General features: G+C 41.4%; 1 protein-coding gene across 8 annotated transcripts in view; it reads right to left on the minus strand.

The window, feature by feature from the left end:
- The window catches only part of LOC132397745 (protein spire homolog 1-like), a 223,557-nt gene that overhangs the window by 29,430 nt on the left and 169,553 nt on the right, over positions 1-24,574 (minus strand). For 4 of the 8 annotated variants that reach the window (XM_059976518.1, XM_059976523.1, XM_059976510.1 and 1 more), the window contains 3 exons: positions 23,054-23,196; positions 14,879-15,052; positions 7,357-7,494 (listed from right to left, as the gene is read on the minus strand). In XM_059976518.1, the coding sequence (XP_059832501.1) occupies positions 7,357-7,494; positions 14,879-15,052; positions 23,054-23,196 (455 nt within the window). The remainder of the gene's footprint in view (positions 1-7,356; positions 7,495-14,878; positions 15,053-23,053; positions 23,197-24,574) is intronic. The other 4 variants (XM_059976545.1, XM_059976532.1, XM_059976529.1 and 1 more) reach the window with 3 other exon arrangements.

Below are 24,574 nucleotides of genomic sequence, written 5' to 3' on the forward strand. Positions count from 1 at the left end.
AATACTCCAAATGCGGTCCAACCAAAATCTTATGAAGAAAGCCGAGGGCTGATCTGATAGGGTTATATAAAATTATAACAGGAATAGATGAGGTGCTCAGTCGCAACCCTTTCCCATGATAGAGGTGTTAAAAAGAAGAAGGCAGAGGTTTACGGTGAGAGGAAGGGGTTTTTAAAAGGGATTTGAGGGGAACCTTTGACAGAAAGTGGTTGGTATCAGGAACTCATTGCGAGAGGATGTGGTGGAATCAGACTTATTTATGTTTAAGAAACACTTAGAGATTTGAATAAACAAGGCATAGCAGTTTATGTACCTGTTTTGAATTAATGGAATTAGTGTAGATAGGTAAAAAAGTTTGTCAGGATGGGCCAAAGTGTATGCAGTACAACTCTATGACATTAGACCAGGAAATGAAAGTGGATTACCATCCCTCAAAGATATTATTAAACAAAACACGGTTAATGATAATCTATTGGTTTAATAAACACTATAGGGAAGCTTATATATTTAACTGATTTAGTTGTAATTTGCTGCTGTAGTAGGATTTGAATTTATGTTGATAGTCAATTCTCCAGCCTTTGGATACTGGAACAGAAACATGACTTAAGTACGTGTTTAAGTGTTGCCTGAAACACTCAACTGGTCTGGTCAATACACAACATGAGATTTTAGAGAACTAAACTATTTTCCATTTCTATTTTTGAGAAATGAGCATATGACACAGTGACTCAAGACTCCCATGACAAGCATTTTCTCGGTTGGACTGTTAATCCGAAACCACCTGATCACTGAACTGACTTGTAGTCCACATTCCGCTCAGAGATGCTCACTTTTAATCTAAGAGAAAATAATTGTAAAGGAGTTTGGAGTACCCATGCCACTCGTGTGGGGGGAAAGCCAATAAGATAACTAATTTCCAAGAATATTAGAGAGAAAAGCAGACTTGTACTTATATAGTGCCAAAGTGTTTTTTTATCAAATTATTTTGAAAGGTGATTAGGGTTGCGTGCACACAGTAGATAATTTGGGCACAGCAAGCTTCCACTAAAGCAATGTGATCTTGAGGAGGAAATTTGTTTGCTGAGGGATAACCATAGTGTAGGTCACTAGCGACAAGTCTCCTGCTCTTCTTCAGCAGAGGAGCCAACAGAATACACCATCAGAATGTGCAGATGGGGCCTTGGTTTCGCTCATCGTTGAACAATACGGTACAGCACAGCACAGGAACAGGTCCTTCAGCCTACAGTGCATGTGCTGAACACGATGTCAAAGTAAACTAAGTGTCATCTACCAGCACAAGATCCATATCCCTCCATTACCTCCACATTCCATCTAAAAGCCTCTTAAACCCCTATATCATATCTACTTCCACCACCACCCCTGACAGCGGGTTCTAGGCACCCAATGCTTCCTCTGTAAACAACCTTGCCTTGCACATTTCCTTTAAGCTTTCTGCCCCTCACCATAAATGCACAGACTCTAGTATTTGAAATTTCTCTCCTGGAATTAAAGATCCAAGCTGCCTACTCGATCTACATCTCTCATAGTTCTATAGATTTCAATCAAGTCTCCCCTTAGCCTCCAGTGTTCCAGAGACAACATCCCAAGTTTGTCCAAACTAATGATCCTAGCTGTGACACCTCAGAGACTGCAGCACTCCCACTGCCATGTAAAGATGAACAATATGCTCAATATCTGGACAGGGACTTGAACGTACAACTTCCTTACTCAAAGGCAACAAGTGCAAAATGTCTTATGTCAGAGAGCATGCACTCAAAGTGAGAAGGGTAAGTTCGGAGAAGCAAGCGCCTGAAGGTTGTCATAGCCAGGGGAGAAAAGGGAATAAGCTCCCACTATCTATCAAATGCTCCCAATGACAAGCTTCTTAAATAGCCTCTGACAACCAAATCCAGCTCCTGGCCTTCACGTGGTTTCATCACTAAGCCTGATGGAACCATTTTTACTGATAGGAGAAGGGGCAAAGACGGGTTACTGGCACCTTATAACCAGTCGCTTTGGACCTATGAGGTTCCTCAGCTGTCTTTTGCAGCTCCTCTGGGAAAAAAATTTCCTGCCTTGTGGCTGTACCCACTCATGGAAAAGGCTTTGGGTGTAAACCCCAAGGAAAATTCTGGAGCTGGAGTCCCCAAGGCATTCCTATGTTGAGTTCAACACTAAATGGCAGCTCCTGCAACGCCATTGGTGCAAAACTGTGTTGGTCTCTGTCGTTCCAGCTGCATGGAGAGGAAAGGCCTACCGCATGGGCAACAGGTTCCTCGCCACAGTGTACTGTGCGTCACGGAGACAGTTAGGATGCAGCCTCGATGGCTGAACCTGACCAACAGACAGCCTCAAGATCTGGGGCAAATTGTTTTTATTCTTACAGAGGGCAGTGTGTGCCTGGAATGTGCTGCCAGGGCTGGTAGTGGAAGCAAATACTTTAGAGGTGTTTAACAATCTCTTAGGCAAATGAACGGGTGAAGAATGGAGGGATATTGTCATTTTGTGGGCAGAAAGGATTAATTTAGTTTGACGTTTAGTTGCTAGTTTAATTAGTTTGGCACACTATTATTTGAATGGCCTGTTCCTGTGCTTTATGTCCTAGACTACAAACTAATGCTGATAAATGGTTACTTGATAATCAGATGATAGCCTGAATAGCATTTTTCTGTTCTGCATTAATGGCCACCGTGGCTCCTGTGCGGAGTCGAACTGGGGTCACGAGGCCAGCTGCTTTACCCTGAATGGGACATTCCTGCTTTCACTTGCTACCCTTTATTCTCCTACAAGGAGGATTACATATCGTAGATGTCTTCTTTTCTGTGTCAGAAGTCAGCATGTGGGTGGTAGGATGTGAATAATAGAGGAAGTGATCTTGAAAATGACAAAGCAGTAGGAAAGAACTCAGGAACAATGGAAGTTCAGAGCAGTTTGAGGAAGTGATTATCAGACTGAAGACTGCTTCGTGTTCACTCATTTCGCTCATCACACATATTTGCCTTCAACCATTTGGCTCTTGAACCAAGCCTGATCACTACCACACTGTGACCACTTTGCACTACACTGGACAGTGCTGCCTTTGTTCAGATCGTCTAATTCTTGTATACATTTATGTTTTTCTTGTGAACATTGTGTCTCTAACATCACGCATCTGGGGTGCTGCTGCAGTAAGATTTTCATTGCACCAGCGCACAACTGTACCAGTTGTGAATGACACTAAACTTGACTTTGACTTTCTGCACCTCCAGTTTTGGCTTCAGATTTCCAGCACCTGTAGCATTTTACTTTGGAGTCTGATTTGACGGAGAGGTTTCCTTTTTACTCTCCACAGGTTAAAACAGTGTGTGATCGGAAGGTGGGTTTCTGTCCTGTGCTCAGTCAACAGCTCACACCTCAGTATAGGGCAGAATAGATGGATACTGCACGATAGAAATAATTCCCTCTCCTGTTGAATTAAGGACTAACATTCAATAAATCCAAAAATATAACACATATCAATTGCAGCCCCTTCCGTAGACTTTTCTCTTTCCTTTCTGCTCCTGGATGTGGATGATATGGCAAAGAATTTTTGTTTGGTCCATTCCTTTTCAGACTGTTGGGATTCACTAGATCATGCTGTTTCTCCAAGTTAGAGCTTAGAAGATTATGTGGTGGGGCCCCACACCGGAGACTTCAATCGAACAATAAAATCGCAGAAGTGGTGTTCTCAGATTAGATTCTAAACTGAAGCCCTAGCTGATGCAGGTAAATGACCCCCGAGCACTACCAGACAGTGACATTCACCAGGACAGACATGAAAGAGACAAGGAAGGTGTTTCCACTGGTGGGTGAGACTACAACCGGAGGACATGATATTAAAGATTCAGGGGAGTAGATTTAGGACAACTTTTCCTAGAGAGTATTGAACTGACTTTATTTCTTTCATCCTTCACATACACGAGGTGTAAAAATCTTTACGTTACATCTCCATCTAAATATGCAATGTGCAATATATAGTAATTTGTAATAAATAGTATGTACAACAGGACATTCAATATAGCATAGAAATACAATTGTAGCAGTGTGAATTAATAGTGGAATTCTCTACCCAAGGAACAAGGCTACTTCATCAAATATATTTAAGACCATAAGATACAGGAGCAGAAGTAGGCTATTTGGCCCATCGGGTCTGCACCGCCATTCAATCATGGGCTGATCCAATTCTTCCAGTCATCTCCACTCCCCTGCCTTCTCCCCATACCCTTTGATGCCCTGGCTAATCAAAAACCCATCTATCTCTGCCTTAAATACACCCAGTGACTTGGCCTCCACAGTCAGTCATGGCAACAAATTCCACAGATTTACCACCCTCTGACTAAAGTAATTTCTCCACACCTCTGTTCTAAAAGGACGCCCTTTAATCCTGAAGTTGTGCCCTCTTGTCCTAGACTCCCCTACCATGGGAAATAACTTTGCCATATCTAATCTGTTCAGGGATAACATTTGAAATGTTTCTATGAGATCCCCCCTCATTCTCCTGAACTCCAGGGAATACAGCCCAAGAGCTGGCAGACGTTCCTCATACGGTAACGCTTTCATTCCTGAAATCATTCTTGTGAATCGTCTCTGAACCCTCTCCAATGTCAGTATATCATTTCTAAAATAAGGAGCCCAAAACTGCACACAATACTCCAAGTGTGGTCTCACGAGTGCCTTATAGAGCTTCAACATCACATCCCTGCTCTTTTATTCTATACCTCTAGAATGAATGCCAACATTGCATTTGCCTTCTTCACAACCGACTCAACCTGGAGGTTAACATTTAGGGTATCTTGCACAAGGACTCCCAAATCCCTTTGCATCTCTGCATTTTGAATTCTCTCGCCAACTAGATAACCATCTGCCAGTTTATTTCTTCCACCAAAGTGATGACCATACACTTTCCAACATTGTATTTCATTTGCCACTTCTTTGTCCATTCCCCTAAACTATCTATGTCTCTCTGCAGGCTCTCTGTTTCCCGTTCCTCCACCTGTCTTTGTATTGTCAGCAAATTTAGCCACAAATCCATTAATCCCATAGTCCAAATCATTGACATACAACATAAAAAGCAACGGTCCCAACACCAACCCCTGTGGAACATTTAAGACACAGAGAGATGCTTGCATCGCAGGGGAATTAAGGATTATGGAGAAAAGCCAAGTAGGTGGAGTTGAGACCACGTGCTGATCAGTCATGATCTTTTGAATGGTAAAGAAGGCTCCAGAGGCCAAATAATTTACCTCTACTCCTTTTTCTTACTTGGCCTGGGATGGAACATTACAGTCATAAGGAGCAACTGGATCGGCTGGGTTTGTTTTCTCTGGACCAGAGGAGTGACCTGATAGAGGTATACAAAACTATGAGGGGGTTAAATAGGGAACGCAGCAGGATATTTTCCCTCTAGGTGGGGGAGTCTAAAACAAGAGGATATAGGCATAAGTGGAAAGGTAAAATGTAGAGGACACCTGAAGGGGTAATTTTTCACCCAGAGAGCAGCTAGAATTAGAAATTTAATGACCAAGATAGTGGTGGAGATAGGTACCTTTCTAATATGTAAGAAGCAACTAGACAAACAGTTGAATCACCAAAGCATATGAACAAAATGTGGGTATGGGAGAATCAGGTAAACCTAGTGCTTAGCATGAACATGGCAGGCAGAAAGGTTTGTGTCTGTGCTGTACAAACTGATGTCTCTATCTTGAAGAGGAGCAGGGGAAATATTCCCAGTGTCCAAGCCAATTTTTATTACTTCATCAACATGAAAAGGTACATTATTTTGTCCATTGTATATTGATGTTTAGACCATAAGACCAACAGATATAGGAACAGAATGAGGCCATTTGGCCCTTTGAACCTTCTCCGCCATTTCATCACGGCTTTTCCATTTTCCCACTCAGGCCCAATCTCTTGCCTTCCTCTCCAAATCCCTTCATGCCCTGACTAAGCAAGAATCTGTCAACCTCCGCCTTAAATGTACATAAATACGTGGCCTTCACAGCTGCCTGTGGAAGTGACTTCCACACATTCACCATTCCCTGGCTGAAGAAATTCCTCCTTATCTCTGTTCTAAAAGGATGCCCCTCCATTTTGAGGCTGTGTCCTCCAGTCAGACTCTCCCACCATAGGAAACATACTCTCCACATTCACTCTGTCAAAGCCTTTCACTTTTTGGTGGGAGTTTGCTCTGCGCTAAGCAGATGGCAAATTTCACCCTGTTTTGAATTTCACTATGTTTCAAATTATAAAAGTATTGTTTGATTATACTTTCTCAGGACACAAAGCCTCTATATTTCCCTCTCTGCAAACTAGTTCTGCTATCATTGCAGCATTTATGTCCATTTGTGAAAGAATTGCTTCAGACACATTGTTTGCTTCAACATGAGATCTTCCGTTGAACAACCTGGTTACCAGGTTTGGTCCTGGAATCTTATTCACACTGAGCTGTTAACAACCATACACAAGGCCTAAGCCAGCAACATGGTGGAAGAAACTTCACCCACCTGGATGAGTGCAGATCAACAGAGAAGTTTGATACCATTTACTCACTATGGCTGGTATCCCATATGCTAACCTGACCATTCACTCTCTCCACCACCAGCTGCACAAAGGCTGTAGCGTGCACTATCAAAAACTGCACTGCACTTCCTCACTTAGCCACAACTCTCAACCCCACAACCTTTATCCCAGGAAGGACAAGGGGAAAAGGGCATTCCATCATCTTCTGAGGTTGCACCACACCTGACCTGAAGATGTACCACGATTAATTCATTGCCACTAGGTCTACACCCTGGAACTTCCTCTTCAATGGCACCAAGGGAGTACGTTCACCTGAGGACTACAGCAGTTCACGCGAGTTACTCACTACCACCTTCTCAAGAGTGATTAAGGTTGGGCAATAAACGGCAGCCTTGTCAGTGATGCACAGATAGCCCCAAAGAAAACTATGCCCCAGTAACCTTACAGCACCCACAAGTAACAGGACTGTGTGAAGCTGAACCCCAGTATGTAATTGGTTAGGAATACCAGTCGTGTTTCACTAGCTACTTTCATAGAACATAGAAAAGTACAACACAAGTGTTCTCTTCAACCTTAAACATGAGCTGTTTCTCTCTGCACAGACCATGTCTGACCTGCTGCATCCACATCATTTTCTGGAATTATTTCAGACTTCCTGCATCTGCAGTTAAAAAAAAATCTTTATCACATGACATCTGACTGCAGGACTCTGACATTGAGTTGGAGAGAGAAGTATAAGAAAGTTTTTTTAAAAAAGTTAATAAAACATGAACTAGTTCATGCTGGTCAGCATAATTCCCTTCTTGGGCGGAAACAAACCTTCCCCTTCTTCAAGGCAGTGTAGATATCTTTGTATTGCTGGTACTTCTCGAGTTCTGCTTTCACCAGTACCTGACGAATGTGCATCACTTCCTCCACTGTCAGAGCCAAGCATTCCACCGGGTAACAGAACTCCTCCTGTAACACATCAGTGACTTTCAAAGGCATCCCTTGCCAGTGCAATATTCAATCAATTTTATTCTTAATTTGCAATAACTATTGCTGTGGCAAAATCAATATACAGTAAATAAAATCAGGAAAGGTGGATAATAGATACACAGGCACCGCACGCTGCCTCAGAGAACACACTCAAACATACATGCTCAAATATTCAGAATGTTAGTGCATAGAGTCAGATTCATGATCTCACAATCTACCTCGTTATGACCTTGTATGTATTGTCTGTGTGTACTGTGCTTCCTTTGTTTCTGTAACACTATTCTCCATTTGGTTACTGTTTATCCTATGAACTACCCCAATGCACTGCTGCAATGAAATTATCTGTATAGATAGCATGTACCTTGCTAGACGTGACAATAATAAACCAGTAAAGATACACAGCGATGTGCAGTACAGAGACAAGTCCTTTGATCTACTGAGTTCATAATGCCATCAAGCACACGTCTACACTAATTCCACAATAATCCCATTTTATTCCCCAACATTCCTAATCAACTTTTCCCAGGTTCCACCACCATCCACACACAAAGGACTATTTACAGGGGGCAATTATCCTATCAATCCTTAATGACTTTCAGATGTGGGAAATAAAGCACCCAGCAGAAACCCCCGGGACAAGGTCCAGGCTCCACACAGACAGCACCTGAGGTCACAATTGAACCCAGGTGACTGGACCCCCATGGCAGCAGCTCTAACAACTGGACCACTCTGCTGTCCTGATGTGCTTTCAAATTATTGTCAGAGTTTTTCTCACACGTTGTTTAAGCATAGTATCAAGTATCTTACAAAAATCAAGATGGTTTGAGTTAAATTATTGGTCACATTGTCACCAAATAAAATGACAAATTAGTCTTTGTTGGTAGTTTTAAAATATAAACTCAAGTTCCATTCTACGGTGTAAACTTTAGGTTGAAGTAGAAAATTCTACTTATGGATAAAGATAATTTTGGATGTAATCTCTTTTGTCTTGGCTACTAGTTGTACAGCTACATGAATTCAGGACAATATTACAGTGACATTCTTATTATAATTAGAGCCTGCTATAGTTTTCTTTCATTTCTAACATAATCATCTAGAACTAACTTATTAGATGAGGGTGTCATCTTTTTCAAAGACTAAAACATAAAACTTTGTGCTTTCTGATTTCTCATGAATTATAAGCTATTGTGTTAGTGCACAGGATGATACCACAGAGGTCTTCACACCAGTTCTGACTTTTAACAAGATCACAACTGATCTGTAACCCAACCTTGTATGTCTGGCAGACAATTATTGACAATCAAAAGTCCATCAGTTTCAAGCTTTAAAATTACAATGACCCAGCCATTAGTGGTGTTGTGTTCGAGGATTCGCTGTGGATATAAGTGCTTACTATCTCCATTCTTGGAAGACCCAACTACAACAGGCCCCTTATTTCACATCATGCAAGCAATGGAAACATTTCCCTGTTCTACCCAGTTTGTTCTAATTCAGTTTTAATAAATGGATATTAATAGATATAAGTACCTGATATTCTGCCTACACTATGCACTGTACCAGCAGTTATGGTTGAAATGACAATAAAAGTTGACTTGACTTGATAGCTTATAATCTGACAGCATGAATATTGATTACCCAGAGTGCTGCTTGATCCATTGCTAGATGGTGAGATGAGTTTGGGGACTTCTTAATTGATTATTGTGGATACAAACGTGCTAAGTTGTCTCCAGTGTCATAACGTTTCTCCAATTTAGTGTTCAAAGGAACTGGAAGATATTTTTATGCAATTATAATTTTCCTCCCAAATTTTCTTTTGGAATGTCCTGGAGTTCAACAATCTAGAAACCTCGGGGTGAGGTCAATGTATCATCAGACTTCAGTAGTGAGAATTCTGATTCCCTCTCTCTCCATGGGTGAGAGAGTGAGACAGCATTTACCGAGTGTTGTGTTGTGCCTGTGTAATTAACACAAAGTGCTTGTATCCACCTTCCTTCAGATTCACCTTCAGATTGCTTGCCAAGAACAGAACACATCTTGTGCACTTCTGCCCAAACCTGTGACTCTGGTTTCCATTGTGGGTCTCTCCAATGTTCGAACATATCAATTCATTACACCGGAATCCAGGGAGCCATTGTGTGGGCACAGCATGTTTCCATACAGAAATGCACAGGAGTGAGAGAAAATGATATAAGTTGAGGAATCACTTTTAAATCACATAGATACAAAGTTCTTCAGAGTTCAGGCAGATGATTTGTTGTTTCATTTTTTTTTAACCCACAATTAGGTGGGTGAGAGATAGGGTCCAAATTCTGTGTGTTCCTGTAAGCTTCCAAAACATAATTTACAGTTGAGCACCTCAAGCTCCAGCAGAAGTTACAGCAAGCTAGCATGCAGGCATCAATTGATTAAGGAAGCAAGCAGGACACTGACATCATCGTTAAAGCTAAACAGGACTTTGCTGAGACCACTTCTGAACTGCTGCCACAGAGTTAGTCTTCCACTTAAGGAAGGATATGGGCCTGATTTCACTCATGGATTAAATTACTTTATTTATGTCCCTCTGCTCGGGTTCTTACTAATTTTCAGAATTTAAACCATTTAAACTTCAGCGTAGAAGCAGACAAGGCCGTCCTTTGAGCCCATTGCTCTTTGATCTGGCCTTTGAACTCTTAGCCATTGCTTTTCAAGAATCTAGTGATATCACTGGTATTTTAAGGAAAGGTACTACCCACAAAGTTTCACTCTATGCTGATGACCTATTGCTTTTTATTTCTAATGTCGAGATTTTGTTATCTCCTGCACTTTCTTTACTCTCCTGTTTCAGCCAGTTTTCAGGATGTAAACTGAATTTATATAAGAGTGAACTTATTCCTTTGAATAATTCGGTATCAATTAATACTAACCCTTTTAAAATTGTAAGAAATCAATTTACCTATTTGGGTGTAGCAATTACTAAGAATTATAAACACCTACTTAAAGAAAATTTTCTTACCCTACTGAATTATGTAAAAAGGGCACTATCAAACTGGTCGCCCCTCTCGTTATCGTTGATTGGCCAAATTAATTCTATTAAAATGAATATCTTACCTAAATTTATATACCTTTTTCAGACCTTACCCGCTTTTATTCCTGAATCCTTTTTTGATTCTCTTGATTCTATTTTATCTTACATATGGAAAAAAAGTTCATCTTCAAAAATGCTAAAAAGAATGGAGGTTTAGCTTTACCAAATTTTAGGTTTTATTACTGGGTAGTCAATATATGAAATCTTACATTTTGGTCACACTATATTAACTGTGAGGACTGTCCGGTATAGGTTTCTTTAGAAGTTAATTCTGTTAATAAATTTTCTATCATTTCTCTTCTCGGATCCTTACTTCCTTTATCTTTAAGTAAACTAACTGACAATTTGGTAGTTAAACATACTTTGAGGATCTGGGTGCAATTTAGAAAATACTTCGATTTATTGAGATTCTTTCTTTCAAGTCCCATTTTTTTCTAATTTTTTTTATACCTTCTATGATTGAGCCAGTTTTTAAAGGATGGGGTAGATTGGGCATTAAATGCTTCCAGGATCTGTTTGTTGGAGGAAGCCTCTTTTCATTTGAGCAACTGTCAGCTAAATATAGCTTAACAAGAACCCACTTTTTTCGATATCGACAAATTAGAGACTTTCTGCGATCTCAATTATATATATTTCCCATGAGTACTGATAAGGACTTATTAGATGTATTTTCTAATTTGAAACCTTTTCATAATGGTTCAATATCCAATATTTATGGCATGTTACTGGGAATGAGAAATGCACCTTTAGACAAAATTAAAAATCTTTGGGAACAAGATTTATAGATTTCAATACCTCAGGAAACTTGGAATGGAATTTTTAAATTGGTTAATTCTTCATCGTTTTGTTCCTGCCACTCCATCCTACAATTCAAAGTGGTTCATAGGGCTCACATGACCAAGGATAAGCCATCTCCTTTTTATTCGGATATACCTCCCTATTGTGATACATGGAACAATGAAGAAGCTTCACTAATTCATATGTTTTGGACATGTCCGAGTCTTGAAAAATACTGGTAGCGAGTATTCCAAACTTTCTCTGTACGTTTCAAAGTAAATTTTAAGCCTAACCCTTTGACTGCATTGTTCGGTATTGTTGGAGGAAAAGATATTATTTTGGAGACATCTGATTTGCAAATTTTGGCTTTTATTTCTCTTATAGCATTGAGGGTGCTCTTGCTTAAATGGAAGGATATCGTTCCACCTACTCACGCTCAATGGTTACGTGATGTTATGTCATGCTTAAATTTACAGGAGATCCGTTGTTCAATTTCTGAATCTAGTCAAGACTTTTAAACATTGTGGGGACCATTTTTGAACTATTTTCAAAACCTTTGATTTGCTCTTAAAATACAGATGTTGGCTAATAACATATTTCACTATACGATAAGGATTTTTTCCCTTTATTCTTTCTTTACCAAACAGCTTCGGTCTTGGTAGTGGGATTAGATTCTTTTTTTTTTGCATAATAAAATCATCATATTTCAATATTACGATTTAATTTAATTTACATAAATATATGGTATTGAGATTCCAAGTGTGATTCAAATATAACATATTTAATAATATTTAATCCTTTTTGACTTAATATATATCTTACTGTACTCTGTATTCTTCGATGTAGAAAATTAAATTAATAAAAATGTTGAAAGAGGAAGGACATACTTGTTTTTTAAATGTATGTACAGAAAGTTCACAAGGCTCACATTCTTAACTCTCATAACTCTTGTGGTTATTCCACGACGGTCACTTCAATAATTGCTTTTGTCCCACTTCAGACTTCACGACAATCTTTCTACCAGTCTGTTATTGTGCTCTTGTTACACATTATTGTATCTATTATTGCCATGTATACTGTTTATTCTGTGAGCTTCATGTGAACAAGGAAATTCACTACACCCTGGTGTATATGAAAGTCAACTAATCTTACCACATCCTGGTTAACTTCTTGTGTCTAAAGGGGAAAGGTTCAGATGCTAACGCTTTCTAAAATTTAGAAGAGTCTCATGGGAAAGTCCTGCATACCTAGGGAGCTGGACATGAAGCTGCTGAATGTTATGCTCATCCATTTAAAGCCAAGACAAATTACTTCTCTCAAGAAGTTGTGAATCTTTTGAATTTTCTACCCCTCAGAACAGTGGAGGGCAAATGACTGAGTGTACTCAAACTTATGAGGTTGAGATTGATAGAACTTTAGTCTTTACTAGAATAAAAGGTGACTGAGAACACCTCCTCCAGCTCAAAATTCTCATGTTCTTAAGATGACTGATAGCATCACGGCCTGGTATGAAAATTCACAGGAACACCAGAGGCTACTGAGAGTAGTAGAATTAGCCAGTTCAATCATGGGTAAGCACTCTCCTCACCATGAGGGCATATAAAAAGGCGATGTCTCAGGAAGGTGACATCCAATCATTAAGAACTTCCACCATCTAGGTCATGCTCTCTTCTCAGAGCTGCCATTAAGCAGGAGGTATAGGAGCCTGAAGATTCACACTACAAGGTCCAACAAAAACTACTTCCCCTCTGTCACGGAGTTCTTGAACCAACCTGACAAAGCCTAAATCGACCTTGGACTAAACTTCCCTCAACCTGACAAACCCTAAATCGACCTTGGACTAAACTTCCCTCAACCTGACAAACCCTAAGTCGACCTTGGACTAAACTTCCCTCAACCTGACAAACCCTAAGTCGACCTTGGACTAAACTTCCCTCAACCTGACAAACCCTAAGTCTACCTTGGACTAATCTTCCCTCAACCTGACAAACCCTAAATCGACCTTGAACTAAACTTCCCTCAACCTGACAAACCCTAAGTCTACCTTGGACTAAACTTCCCTCAACCTGACAAACCCTAAATCGACCTTGGACTAATCTTCCCTCAACCTGACAAAACCTAAGTCTACCTTCGACTAAACTTCCCTCAACCTGACAAACCCTAAATCGACCTTGGACTAAACTTCCCTCAACCTGACAAACCCTAAATCGACCTTGGACTAAACTTCCCTCAACCTGACAAACCCCAAGTCTACCTTGGACTAAACTTCCCTCAACCTGACAAACCCTAAATCGACCTTGGACTAAACTTCCCTCAACCTGACAAACCCCAAGTCTACCTTGGACTAAACTTCCCTCAACCTGACAAACCCTAAATCGACCTTGGACTAAACTTCCCTCAACCTGACAAACCATAAATCGACCTTGGACTAAACTTCCCTCAACCTGACAAACCCTAAATCGACCTTGGACTAAACTTCCCTCAACCTGACAAACCCCAAGTCTACTTTGGACTAAACTTCCCTCAACCTGACAAACCCTAAATCGACCTTGGACTAAACTTCCCTCAACCTGACAAACCCTAAATCGACCTTGGACTAAACTTCCCTCAACCTGACAAACCCTAAATCTACCTTGGACTAAACTTCCCTCAACCTGACAAACCCTAAATCTACCTTGGACTAAACTTCCCTCAACCTGACAAACCCTAAATCTACCTTGGACTAAACTTCCCTCAACCTGACAAACCCTAAATCTACCTTGGACTAAACTTCCCTCAACCTGACAAACCCTAAATCGACCTTGGACTAAACTTCCCTCAACCTGACAAACCCTAAGTCTACCTTGGACTAAACTTCCCTCAACCTGACAAACCCTAAATCTACCTTGGACTAAACTTCCCTCAACCTGACAAACCCTAAATCTACCTTGGACTATACTTCCTTCAACCTGCACTAACATCATTATATTTACTCTTGTTTATTTTGTCATTAGAATTATTTATAATATATTAATTTTTGTGTATGTTATTTATGTTTGACATGCTTGTAATATACTATGCTGCAAAATACTAATTTTGATGGCACTTATACCTTGTGCATATATGGCTACAACAATAATTTGAACTTGAATTTTGTATTATATTTAAAAGATTAAATCTTTTCCATTAACCTTATCAAAAAAGAAAATGAATTCAGGATAACAAAATCTGAACAAAAGATATAGAAAAATTGAAATAATAATTCCAATTTTATGTCAATCTAAGGCCAAGATGTTAAATATGAACAGGATATGGTTTGTGTCCTGCCCTAGAGCATAGAAAGCAAACCAATTTATAAATAAAAATTGATTGAAATTAGGCATGATTTCAAAATAGCAAAGAGAAATAGAACAGTTAATCAGATAGTTAGCCCACCAACATATAGAGCAAATATCTCGCAATTTAATTTGCTGTTGTCTGCGAGGAAAGCAAGAAAGATTTAGTTTGTTTGAAGAAGCATTTAAAGAGAGCAAAGTTGCAAACCTTTGGTCTCTTCCACCTGCTGGTAAAGACTCCCTCACACAGTAAATACACAGCCCCAATGATGCCAAACAACGCAGCTTCTACAGGATAAGAGTTAAGCATGGAGGCTGCTTGAATGGTTGGGAAAAACGGTTGGAGATTCATCCGAGGTAATAAACTGCTTAGCCTGGACACCTGGACAACAGATAAATGGTTACAAGGAAAGTCTGCATGGGCATTCTTGATCAGAGCCATGGTTTCTGGCCTTAGCCACAGCCAGACATTTTCAGTAACAACAGACAACAGACTCGGCAACCTGGGCTAACTTTTCCTTCCAATATAAATGATCCTGTGAATAGGGGAAAAGGTGGATAGTATTCGGGGGGGGGGGGCTTGGATCAGTCACCTGGAGAGGAAAAGGCCATCAATTTGTTATGGACCTCTGCTGCCATTTGGGTGCCCACTGAAATTGCATTGAGATCCTGTAGGACAACAAGCGGTCCCCTTGCCCATCAACATTTGAGTTATACAGCCAAGAAACAGGCCCTTCAGCCCAATTCATCTATGATGAACAAGGTGCCTTTCTAAGCTAGTCCCATTTGCCTGAGTTTTGCTCATAGGTCTCTAAACATTTCCTTTCCATGAACTTGTCCAAATGCCTTTCAAAAGTAATTATACCCACTTCTATCACTTCTGCTGGAAACCCTTTCCATCTGTGTGATAAACTTTGCCCTTCAGATCTCTTTTCAATCTTCCTCCTCTCCCCTTAAACTTCCACTGCATCTATACCTCTTATGATTTTATACTGTACACCTCTAAGAGATCATCCTCCAGCCTTCAGGAGAAACACTCCCAGCATTGCTTCTCCAGTACCAGCAACTTTCTTGTGAATCTTGAGCAACACACACAAAACACTGGAGGAACTCAGCAAGTCTGGCAACATCTACAGGTGGGAATAAATACTTCACATTTTGGGCTGAGACCATTCATCAGGACTGGACAGGAAGGGGGAAGATGCCAGAGTAAGATGGTGGGGGAGGGGTAAGTACAGACTAGAAGGTGATAGTTAAAAACAGGAGAGGGAATGTTGGTGAGTGGGGCAGTGGGGATGAAGTAAGAATCTGGGAGGGAAGAGGTAAAGGGCTGATGAAGAAATCTAATAGGAAAGGACAGTGGACCATGGAAGAAAGGGAAGGAGGAGAGGAACCCGATGGAGATGATGGGTAAGAGAGAAGAAAAGGAATGAGAGGGTAACCAAGAAGGGGAATGAAAAAAGATGGGAAATGAAAGAAATTACTGGAACTCAGAGGAGTTGATGTTCATGCCATCAGGTTGGACGCTACCGAGACGGAATAAAAGATGATGCTCATCCAACCCGAGTTTAGTCTCATCATGACAGTAGAGGAGGCCATGGACAGACATGTCAAGAGTGGGAAAAGAAAGTCAAATTGAAATGGGTAGCCATTGGGAGACCTTGCCTGTTGCAGGCAGAGTGAAGGTGCTCATCAATGCGTCTCCCACAATCTACATCAGGTCTTGCCGAAGTAGAGGAGGCCGCATCGGATACAGTGGATGACCCTGACAGACTCGCAGGTGAAGTGTCACCTCACCTGGACAGACTGACTGGGGCCCTGAATGATGCTGAGGAAGAAAGAGCAGGTACAGGAGAGTCTTTTCTGCACCATCTCTTGCTTAATCACATGCCTACCACAGTACAGCAGCCTCATTAAATTATATTGTTAATGAACTCGTGCTTGTGAGAGTAAATGAGGAAATGTTGTTTCCAAGGCTGATGTGTCTGAAACCAGGGATTGGGTCAAAATCAGAATCAGATTTATTATCTCTGACATATGTTGTGAAATTTGTTGTTTTTGTGGCAGCAGTACAATGGAAGACAAACAAAAACATGCAAAAAGAAATAGTGAGGTAGCAAATCAAAAATACAAGAGATTTTGCAGATGCTGGAAATCCATAGCAACACACAGAATGCTGGAGGAACTCAGGAGGTCAGGCAGCATCTATGGAAATGAATAAACAGTCAACAGTTCAGGCAGACAACCATCTTCAATCAGAATCAGGTTTATTATCACTGGCATGTGACATGACATTTGTTAACTTAGCAGCAGCAGTTCAATGCAATACATAATCTAGCAGAGAGAGAAAAATAATAAATAAACAAGCAAATCAATTACATATATTGAATAGATTTAAAAACATGCAAAAACAGAAATATTGCATATTAAAAAAAAGTGAGGTAGTGTCCAGAAATTCAATGTCCATTTAGGGATCGAATGACAGAGGGAAGAAGCTGTTCCTGAATCGCTGAGTGTGTGACTGCAGGCTTCTGTACCTCCTACCTGATGGTAACAGTGAGAAAAAGGGCATGCCCTGGGTGCTGGAGGTCCTTAATAATGGACGCTGCCTTTCTGAAACACTGCTTCCTAAAGATGTCCTGGGTACTTCGTAGGTTAGTACCCAAGATGAAGCTGACTAGATTTACAACCTTCTGCAGCTTCTTTCGGTCCTGTGCAGTAGCCCCTCCATACCAGACAGTGATGCAGTCTGTCAGAATGCTCTCCACAGTACAAGCGTAGAAGTTTTTGAGTGCATTTGTTGTCATGCAAAATCTCTTCAAACTCCTAATAAAGTATACCCGTTGTCTTGCCTTCTTTATGACTACATCGATATGTTGGGACCAGGTTAGGTCCTCAGAGATCTTGATATACAGGAACATGAAGCTGCTCATTCTTTCCACTTCTGATCCCTCTATGAGGATTGATATGTGTTCCTTTGTCTTATCCTGAAGACCACAATCAGCTCTTTTGTCTTACTGACGTTGAGTGCAAGGTTGTTGCTGCGGCACCACTCCACTTGTTGGCTTATCTCACTCCTGTACACCCTCTCATCACCACCTGAGATTCTACCAACAATGGCTGTATCAACAGCAAATTTATAGATGGTATTTGAGCTATACCTAGCCACACAGTCATGTGTATATACAGAGTAGAGCAGTGGGCTAAGCACACACCCCTGAGGTGCAGCAGTGTTTATCATCAGCGAGGAGAATATGTTATCACCAATCCGCACACAGATTGTGGTCTTCCAGTTAGGAAGTGGAGGATTCATTTGCAGAGGGAGGTACAGAGGTCCAGGTTCTGCAACTTCTCAGTCAGGATTGTGAGAATGATGGTATTAAATGCTGAGCTATAGTCGATGTACAGCATCCTAATGGAGGTGTTTGTGTTGTCTAGGTGGTCTAAAGCTGTGTGGAGACACACTGTGATTGTGTCTGCCTTTGACCTATTGTGGCGATAGGCAAATTGTAATGGGTTCATATCCTTGCTGAAGCAGGAGTTCAGTCTAGTCATGACCAACCTCATAAAGCATTTTATCACTGTCGATGTGAGTGCTACTGGGCGATAGTCACCAAGGCAGCCCACATTATTCTTCTTAGGCACTGGTATAGTTTTTGCCTTTTTGAAGTAAGTGGGAACTTCCACCCTTAGCAGTGAGAAGTTGAAAATATCCTTGAACATTCCCACTAGTTGGGTGGCACGGGTTTTCAGAGCCTTACCAGGTACTCCATCGGGACCTTCCGCCTTGCGAGGGTTCACTCTCTTTAAAGAGTCTAACATTGGCCTCTGAGACAGAGATCACAGGATCATCAGGTGCAGCAGGGATCTTCACAGCTGTAGCTGTGTTCTCCCTTTCAAAGCATGCGTAGAAGGCTTTGAGTTCATCTAGTAGTGAAGCATCGCTGCCATTCATGCTATTGGGTTTTGCTTTGTAGGAAGCAATGTCTTGCACACCCTGCCAGAGTTTCTGACGTCACCTCCAACCTCATTCGAGACTGCCTCTTTGCCCTTGAAATAGCCCTCTGTAAATCATACCTGGTTTTCTGGTACAGGCCTGGTTGCCAGACTTGAATGCCACAGATCTAGTTTTCAGCAGACAACGTACCTCCTGGTTCATCCACGGCTTCTGGTTTGGGAGTGAACCCTAAGTCTTTGTAGGTACACACAGGTTTTTTTTTTTTTTTTTTTAAATAATTTTTTATTGCATTTTTAAATGATTACAAAGTATGAAAAAACAATGTATATAACCCATACCCCCTCCCCTTAACCCCTCCCCCCTAACTACCCCTTAGAAAAAAAAGAAAGAAAGAAAGAAAGAAAGAAAGAAAGAATGCCTGGTGGTTGGAAGATCTCCACATGCTCCATGGAGTTCGTAATAATTTTAATATGTATATTTATTTCTTTCCCCTAGTAACCAATTGTTTCATCTTAAAAGCATCTATATATTTAATCCTGTCTTTTGTAAATAAGGGCTCCAAATTTTCAAAAATGTTTCATATTTATCTCTTAAATTATAAGTAATTTTTTCTAATGGAATACAACCATAGATTTCTTTCTTCCAAGAATCTATACTTAAATGTGAATCCGATTTCCAAGTAACTGCAATAGCTTTTTTGGCTACTGCCAGTGCAATTTTTATAAATTCTTTCTGATACTTATTTAGTTTGAGTTTCGGTTTTATCCCTTCAATATCACCTAGTAAAAATAATATTGGATTATGAGGAAATTGTGTTCCTGTAATTTGTTCCAGTAAAAGTCTTAAATTTGTCCAAAAAGGTACACAGGTTTTAATGAAGTCAGTAACAACTGCAGCATACTCATCCAGGTTTGAAGATGAATCCCTGAATACAGTCCAATCCACAATTCAAAGCAGTCCTATAGGCACTCCTGTGCTTCCTTTGTCCATACCTTCTTGGTCCTCACTACTGGTGCTGCAGTCTTCAGTCTCTGCCTGTACTCAGGGAGTAGAAGTACAGCCAGGTGATCAGACTTCCTGAAGTGAGGGCGTGGAATAGCACGGTAGGCACTCCTGATGGTGGTGTAGCAATGGTCCAGTGTGTTGTTTCCTCTGGTATTGCAAGTGATCTTTTGATGGTAATTGCTTAGTGATTTTTTCAGACTGGCCTGGTTAAAATCTCCCAAATGATGGTGAAGGTGTTGGAGTGTGCTGTTTCGGGCATGTTGATCCCATTGCTCAGATCATCTAAAGCCTGACCTACATTGGCCTGAGGTGGAATGTAAACTGCTACCAAAATGACCCTGGAGAACTCCCATGGTAGTTAAAAAGGACGGCACTTAACTGCTAGATATTCCAGGTCTGGTGAGCAGAATTGGGACAGCACTGATATATTTGTGCACCAAGAAGAGTCGATCATGAGGCAAACTCCTCCACCTCTGCTTTTGAGAGTCTCTATAGATCTATCCTGACGGTGTATAGTAAATTGGGAGGGAAAGGGGAAGATGCCAGAATAAAAAGGTGTGGGGAGAGGAAGGAAGATTAGCTAGAATGTGATAGGTGAAGCCAGGTGGGTGGGAAAGTTAAAGAGCTAGAGAAGAAGGAATCTGATTGGAGAGGAGACTGGATCATGGGAAAAAGGGAGGAAGGAGATGCATTGGGGGAGGTGATACGCGGATGAAAAGAAGAAGTAAGAGACAAGAGTGGGGAACAGAAGAAGGGGGGAAGGAAAAAATGATAATTAACCAACATTATTATCAATGAGGAAAAACTGATGTTCATGCCATCAGGTTGGAGGCTCCTTATGCAGAATATGAGGTGTTGCTCCTCATCGAAAGTGGCCTCTTCCAGGCAATGGAGGAGGCCATGGACTGACATGTTGGAACAGGAGTGGGGATAGCAATTAAAATGGTTGGCCACTAGGAAATTCCATTTCTGGCAGATGGAGAGGAGGTGCTCTACAAAGTGGTTCCTCAATTTACGTTGGGTCTTGCCAATATGGAGGTGGCTTCATCGTGAGCACTGGATTGAATGGACAACTGGAGGGGATTTGCAGGTGAAGTGGGGAAGGACAAACAGACAAGCAATCATACAGGGAGCAATCCCTGCAGAAAGAGGAGAGTAGGGGAAGGGAATGATGTGTCTATGGTAGGATCCCATTGAACGTGGTGAACGATGTGTTAGATACAGAGGCTCATGCGGTGGTAGTTGAGGACAAGAGGAAAACTATCTCTGTTCAGGTTGAAACCCTGTCCTTTGAAGAAGGAGAACAATCTCTTACTCAATGTCAGCAAAACCAAAGACATGATTATTGACTTCAGGAGGAGGAAACTGGAGATCCATGAACCCATTCTCATCGATGATCAGAGGTGGAGAGGGTCAACAACTTTAAATTCTTCTGTGTTATCATTTCAGAGGATCTGTCCCGGATCCTGCACAAAAATGCAATTATGAAAAAAAACACCAGTGCCTCTACTTCCTTATAAGTTTGTGAAGATTTGGCATGACATCTACAACTTTAGATGTGTGGTGAAGAGTATATTCAATGGCTGTATCACTGCCCGGTATGGAAACACTGATGCCCTTGAATGGAAAATCCTACAAAGAGGAGTGGATATGACCCAGTTCATCATGGGTTAAAGTCCTCCCCAACACTGAGCACATCTACACGGAGCATTGTCCCCACCACCCAGATCATGCTCTCCTATTGCTACTGCCACCAGGAAGGTACAGGAGCCTCAGGACTCACACTACCAGGCTCAGGTACAGTTATTACCCCTCAACCATCAGAATCTTGAACCACAGGGGATTAACTTCACTCACCCCATCACTGAACTGTCCCCACAACCTAAGGACTCACTTCCAAGGACTCTTCATCTCGTGTTCTTGATATCTATTGCTTACTTATTATTACGGCTTATTTTTTTTATCTTTTGTACTTGCAGAGTTTGTTGTCTTTTGCACACTGGATGTCTGCCCTATTGAATGCAGTCTTTAAATGATTCTATTAAGGCTACTGGATTTACCGAGTATGTCTGCAAGGATATTAATTTCAGGCTTGTACATGGCGATATTTAAGTACATTGATAACAAATTTACTTTGAACTTTGACCTCTGATGTCCTGGAAAGGAAAGCCTCATCCTGGAACAGATGTAGCACAGATGAAGGAACTGAGAAAAGGGAATAGCATATTTGCAGAAGACAGGATGGGAAGAGGAAGGTCAAGATAAGAAAGGCCAAGAGGACAGGAAGTCAAGATAGCCGTGGGATTCGGTACATTTGTAAAAGATGTTGGTTGACAGTTTGTCTCCAGAGACGGAGCGTGTGGTCAAGAAAGGGGAGAGAGAGAGTTCAGAAATGGACCAAGTGAATTTAACTCACGATGGAAGTTGTGAGAAGAAACTGAACAGCAGAGCATGGGTGCAGCACCAATGCAGTCGTCAATGTAGTGCAGGAGTCGTCGAGGAGCATTACCAGGAACGGCTTGGAACATAGACTGTTCTATGTAGCCAACAAAAAGGCAGGCATAGCTGGGGCCCATGCGGGTACCCATGACTACCCCCCGAGTGTGGAGAAAGTGGGGGGATCGGAAAGGGAAATTGTTGAGGTGAGGGTCATTTCTGCCAGACAGAGGAAGCTTGTGATAGAAGGGAACTGGCCAAGTCTTTGTTGAGGAGGAAACCTTAAGAACTTCTTGATGGGGGATAAAAGTGTGGCAGTGAGGTAATTTTACGATAATTTGGAGGGATCAGCAATTCAAGAGAAGAGAAAGAATCCTTCACCTGAGTGGATGGCTGAAGGCTCAAGCAGTGAGAAGTTTTTAAAGGGTTCAATGGATTTTCGGCTGAAGAACCAAGGTAGTGTTAGTGTAGGAAGGCAGACCCCTCACTTCAACACACCACTCCTCCAGTTTATACTGAGTGAAAAGATCATGCTTTGTCAAAATGCAAAGTCCATATCCAGATAATTTACATTATCCCATTATTGATTTGACCCTTGGATTTAGCACATTGCAAACTTTGCTCATGACGCTTAAAAAGGAAACTTCAGAAGTATCTGTCCAGGTAGAACACCAAATTAAAATGGCAAAGGACAGGAAAGTAGGATTAAATGATCTCCAGTGGATCTAACAGTGAGACAGATAAAAATCTCCCATAGTATTTTATAATTTCAATTGGGCTGTAATGCAAAAGGAAAATGGTCTTGGTTTAATACAGCGAGTTAAGCCTTTAACTATTGTCCAAGTTATCCTGGACACAGTAAGCCCCAACCATCTGAAACCATGTCAACTCAACAGAACTTCTATTTTGAAACTCGTTCACATTTCAGACCTTCTCAAGTATGTTGGATTGGTGGGATGTCCACCACAATTATCCTTCACTTACCAGAGACTTGGAACTCTGTCTAGTGGGAGGAAGGAACTGACGTACATTGGTTGGTGTTTCCTTCTCAATAGAGTGCCTTCTTTGCGGAGCTTTCCGCCGCTCGGGCTGTGGTGTTGAGGAGATGGGTAGGAACATTGAAGGACCTGATATATATGAAGTAGAGTAAAAAGTCACTAGTTTTCCATTTCTGAACCACCACCCACTCAGGCAAGGGTGAGGTAGTGTAGTGAATAATGTAGAAGACTGACAAAGAATACAACAGGATATGGATCAGTTGCAGATACGGACAGAAAGAAGGTAGATGGAGTACAGGCAGTCCCCGGGTTACGAACGAGTTCCGTTCCTGAGTCTGTCTTTAAGTCGAATTTGTACATAAATCGGAACAAGTACATCCGGTATTATTTAGCGTCAGTTAGTCAAATGTTTGTCTTAGTATATAGTATATATTTTACCTTTCTATGCATGTAAAACACCTAAGAAACGTATGTATTCCAATAATTAAACCACTGCGTTGCTTAGTAATAATTGTAGCTTTCATTGGGGCAGGGCCTTTCACATGCTCCATTATTCTCAATTTATCCGTTACCCTTTAAAATTGTTCCGATTGTTAACTGACTGTAGCCTAATGCTTTTCCAATGACTGATGATGTTTCACCTCTTTCCAAACCCTTCATTATTTCCACTTTATTCTCAATTGTGATTGCTTCCTGTCAATGGAACAGAAACACTGCGGTTGGTGGGTCCAGAGCTTTGCCAGCTCCTGAGTTCCGCTGGGTCCTAAGGACCACCGCTCTAAATTCCCCGGGTCCTAAAGTACACCGCACTGAGACAGGTTAAATGGGACAAGTGAGGGCTGTGCTGGGTTTGGGTATTTGATGCTCCACAATATTCCGCGTGGGAATTTAAACTGGCGGTGGTTTTTTAATGAGGTCAAGTTGTGAGCTCGACATCAACCCGGCACGGATGGTACGGGAGTCACTGGATCGACATCAACCTGGCACGGGAGCGGTCTGTCACTGGATCGAACTCGGGAACCTCCGTTCTCAAGCCCAGTGCTGATCTCACTGCGCCACCAGCCGACCAGAAGGAGGGGGGGGGGGGCGGGGTCAGGGTGAATCTTGCTAAGAAAAATTTAAGCCAAATACAAAGTTACACAGTCAACACAGTGTCAACTGCAACAACTTAAAATGGCGGATGGCATTCTCCTTCCTCGGTTTGAAAGTATGAGTTGTCTGTAAATTGGACGTTCGTAACTCGGGGACTACCTGTACACCGTTAAAGGCAAAGAGGCCTTTTGATGATAGGCAGAGGGATCTTGGGGACCAAGTTCACAGCTCCATGAAAAGAGGCTACACAGGTTGATAGTGTGGTTAAGAGGCACATGACATACTGCCTTTACGGATTGAGGCACTGTTCAAAAGTCAGGAAGTTATGCTGCAGCTTTATAAAACTCCAGCTAGGCCGCATCAGAAATATTATGTACATATCTGGTTGCCCCATTATAGGAAGGCTGTTGAGGCT

Source organism: Hypanus sabinus, chromosome 1, assembly GCF_030144855.1.
Source record: "Hypanus sabinus isolate sHypSab1 chromosome 1, sHypSab1.hap1, whole genome shotgun sequence".
In the NCBI taxonomy this organism is placed as follows: Eukaryota; Metazoa; Chordata; class Chondrichthyes; order Myliobatiformes; family Dasyatidae; genus Hypanus; species Hypanus sabinus.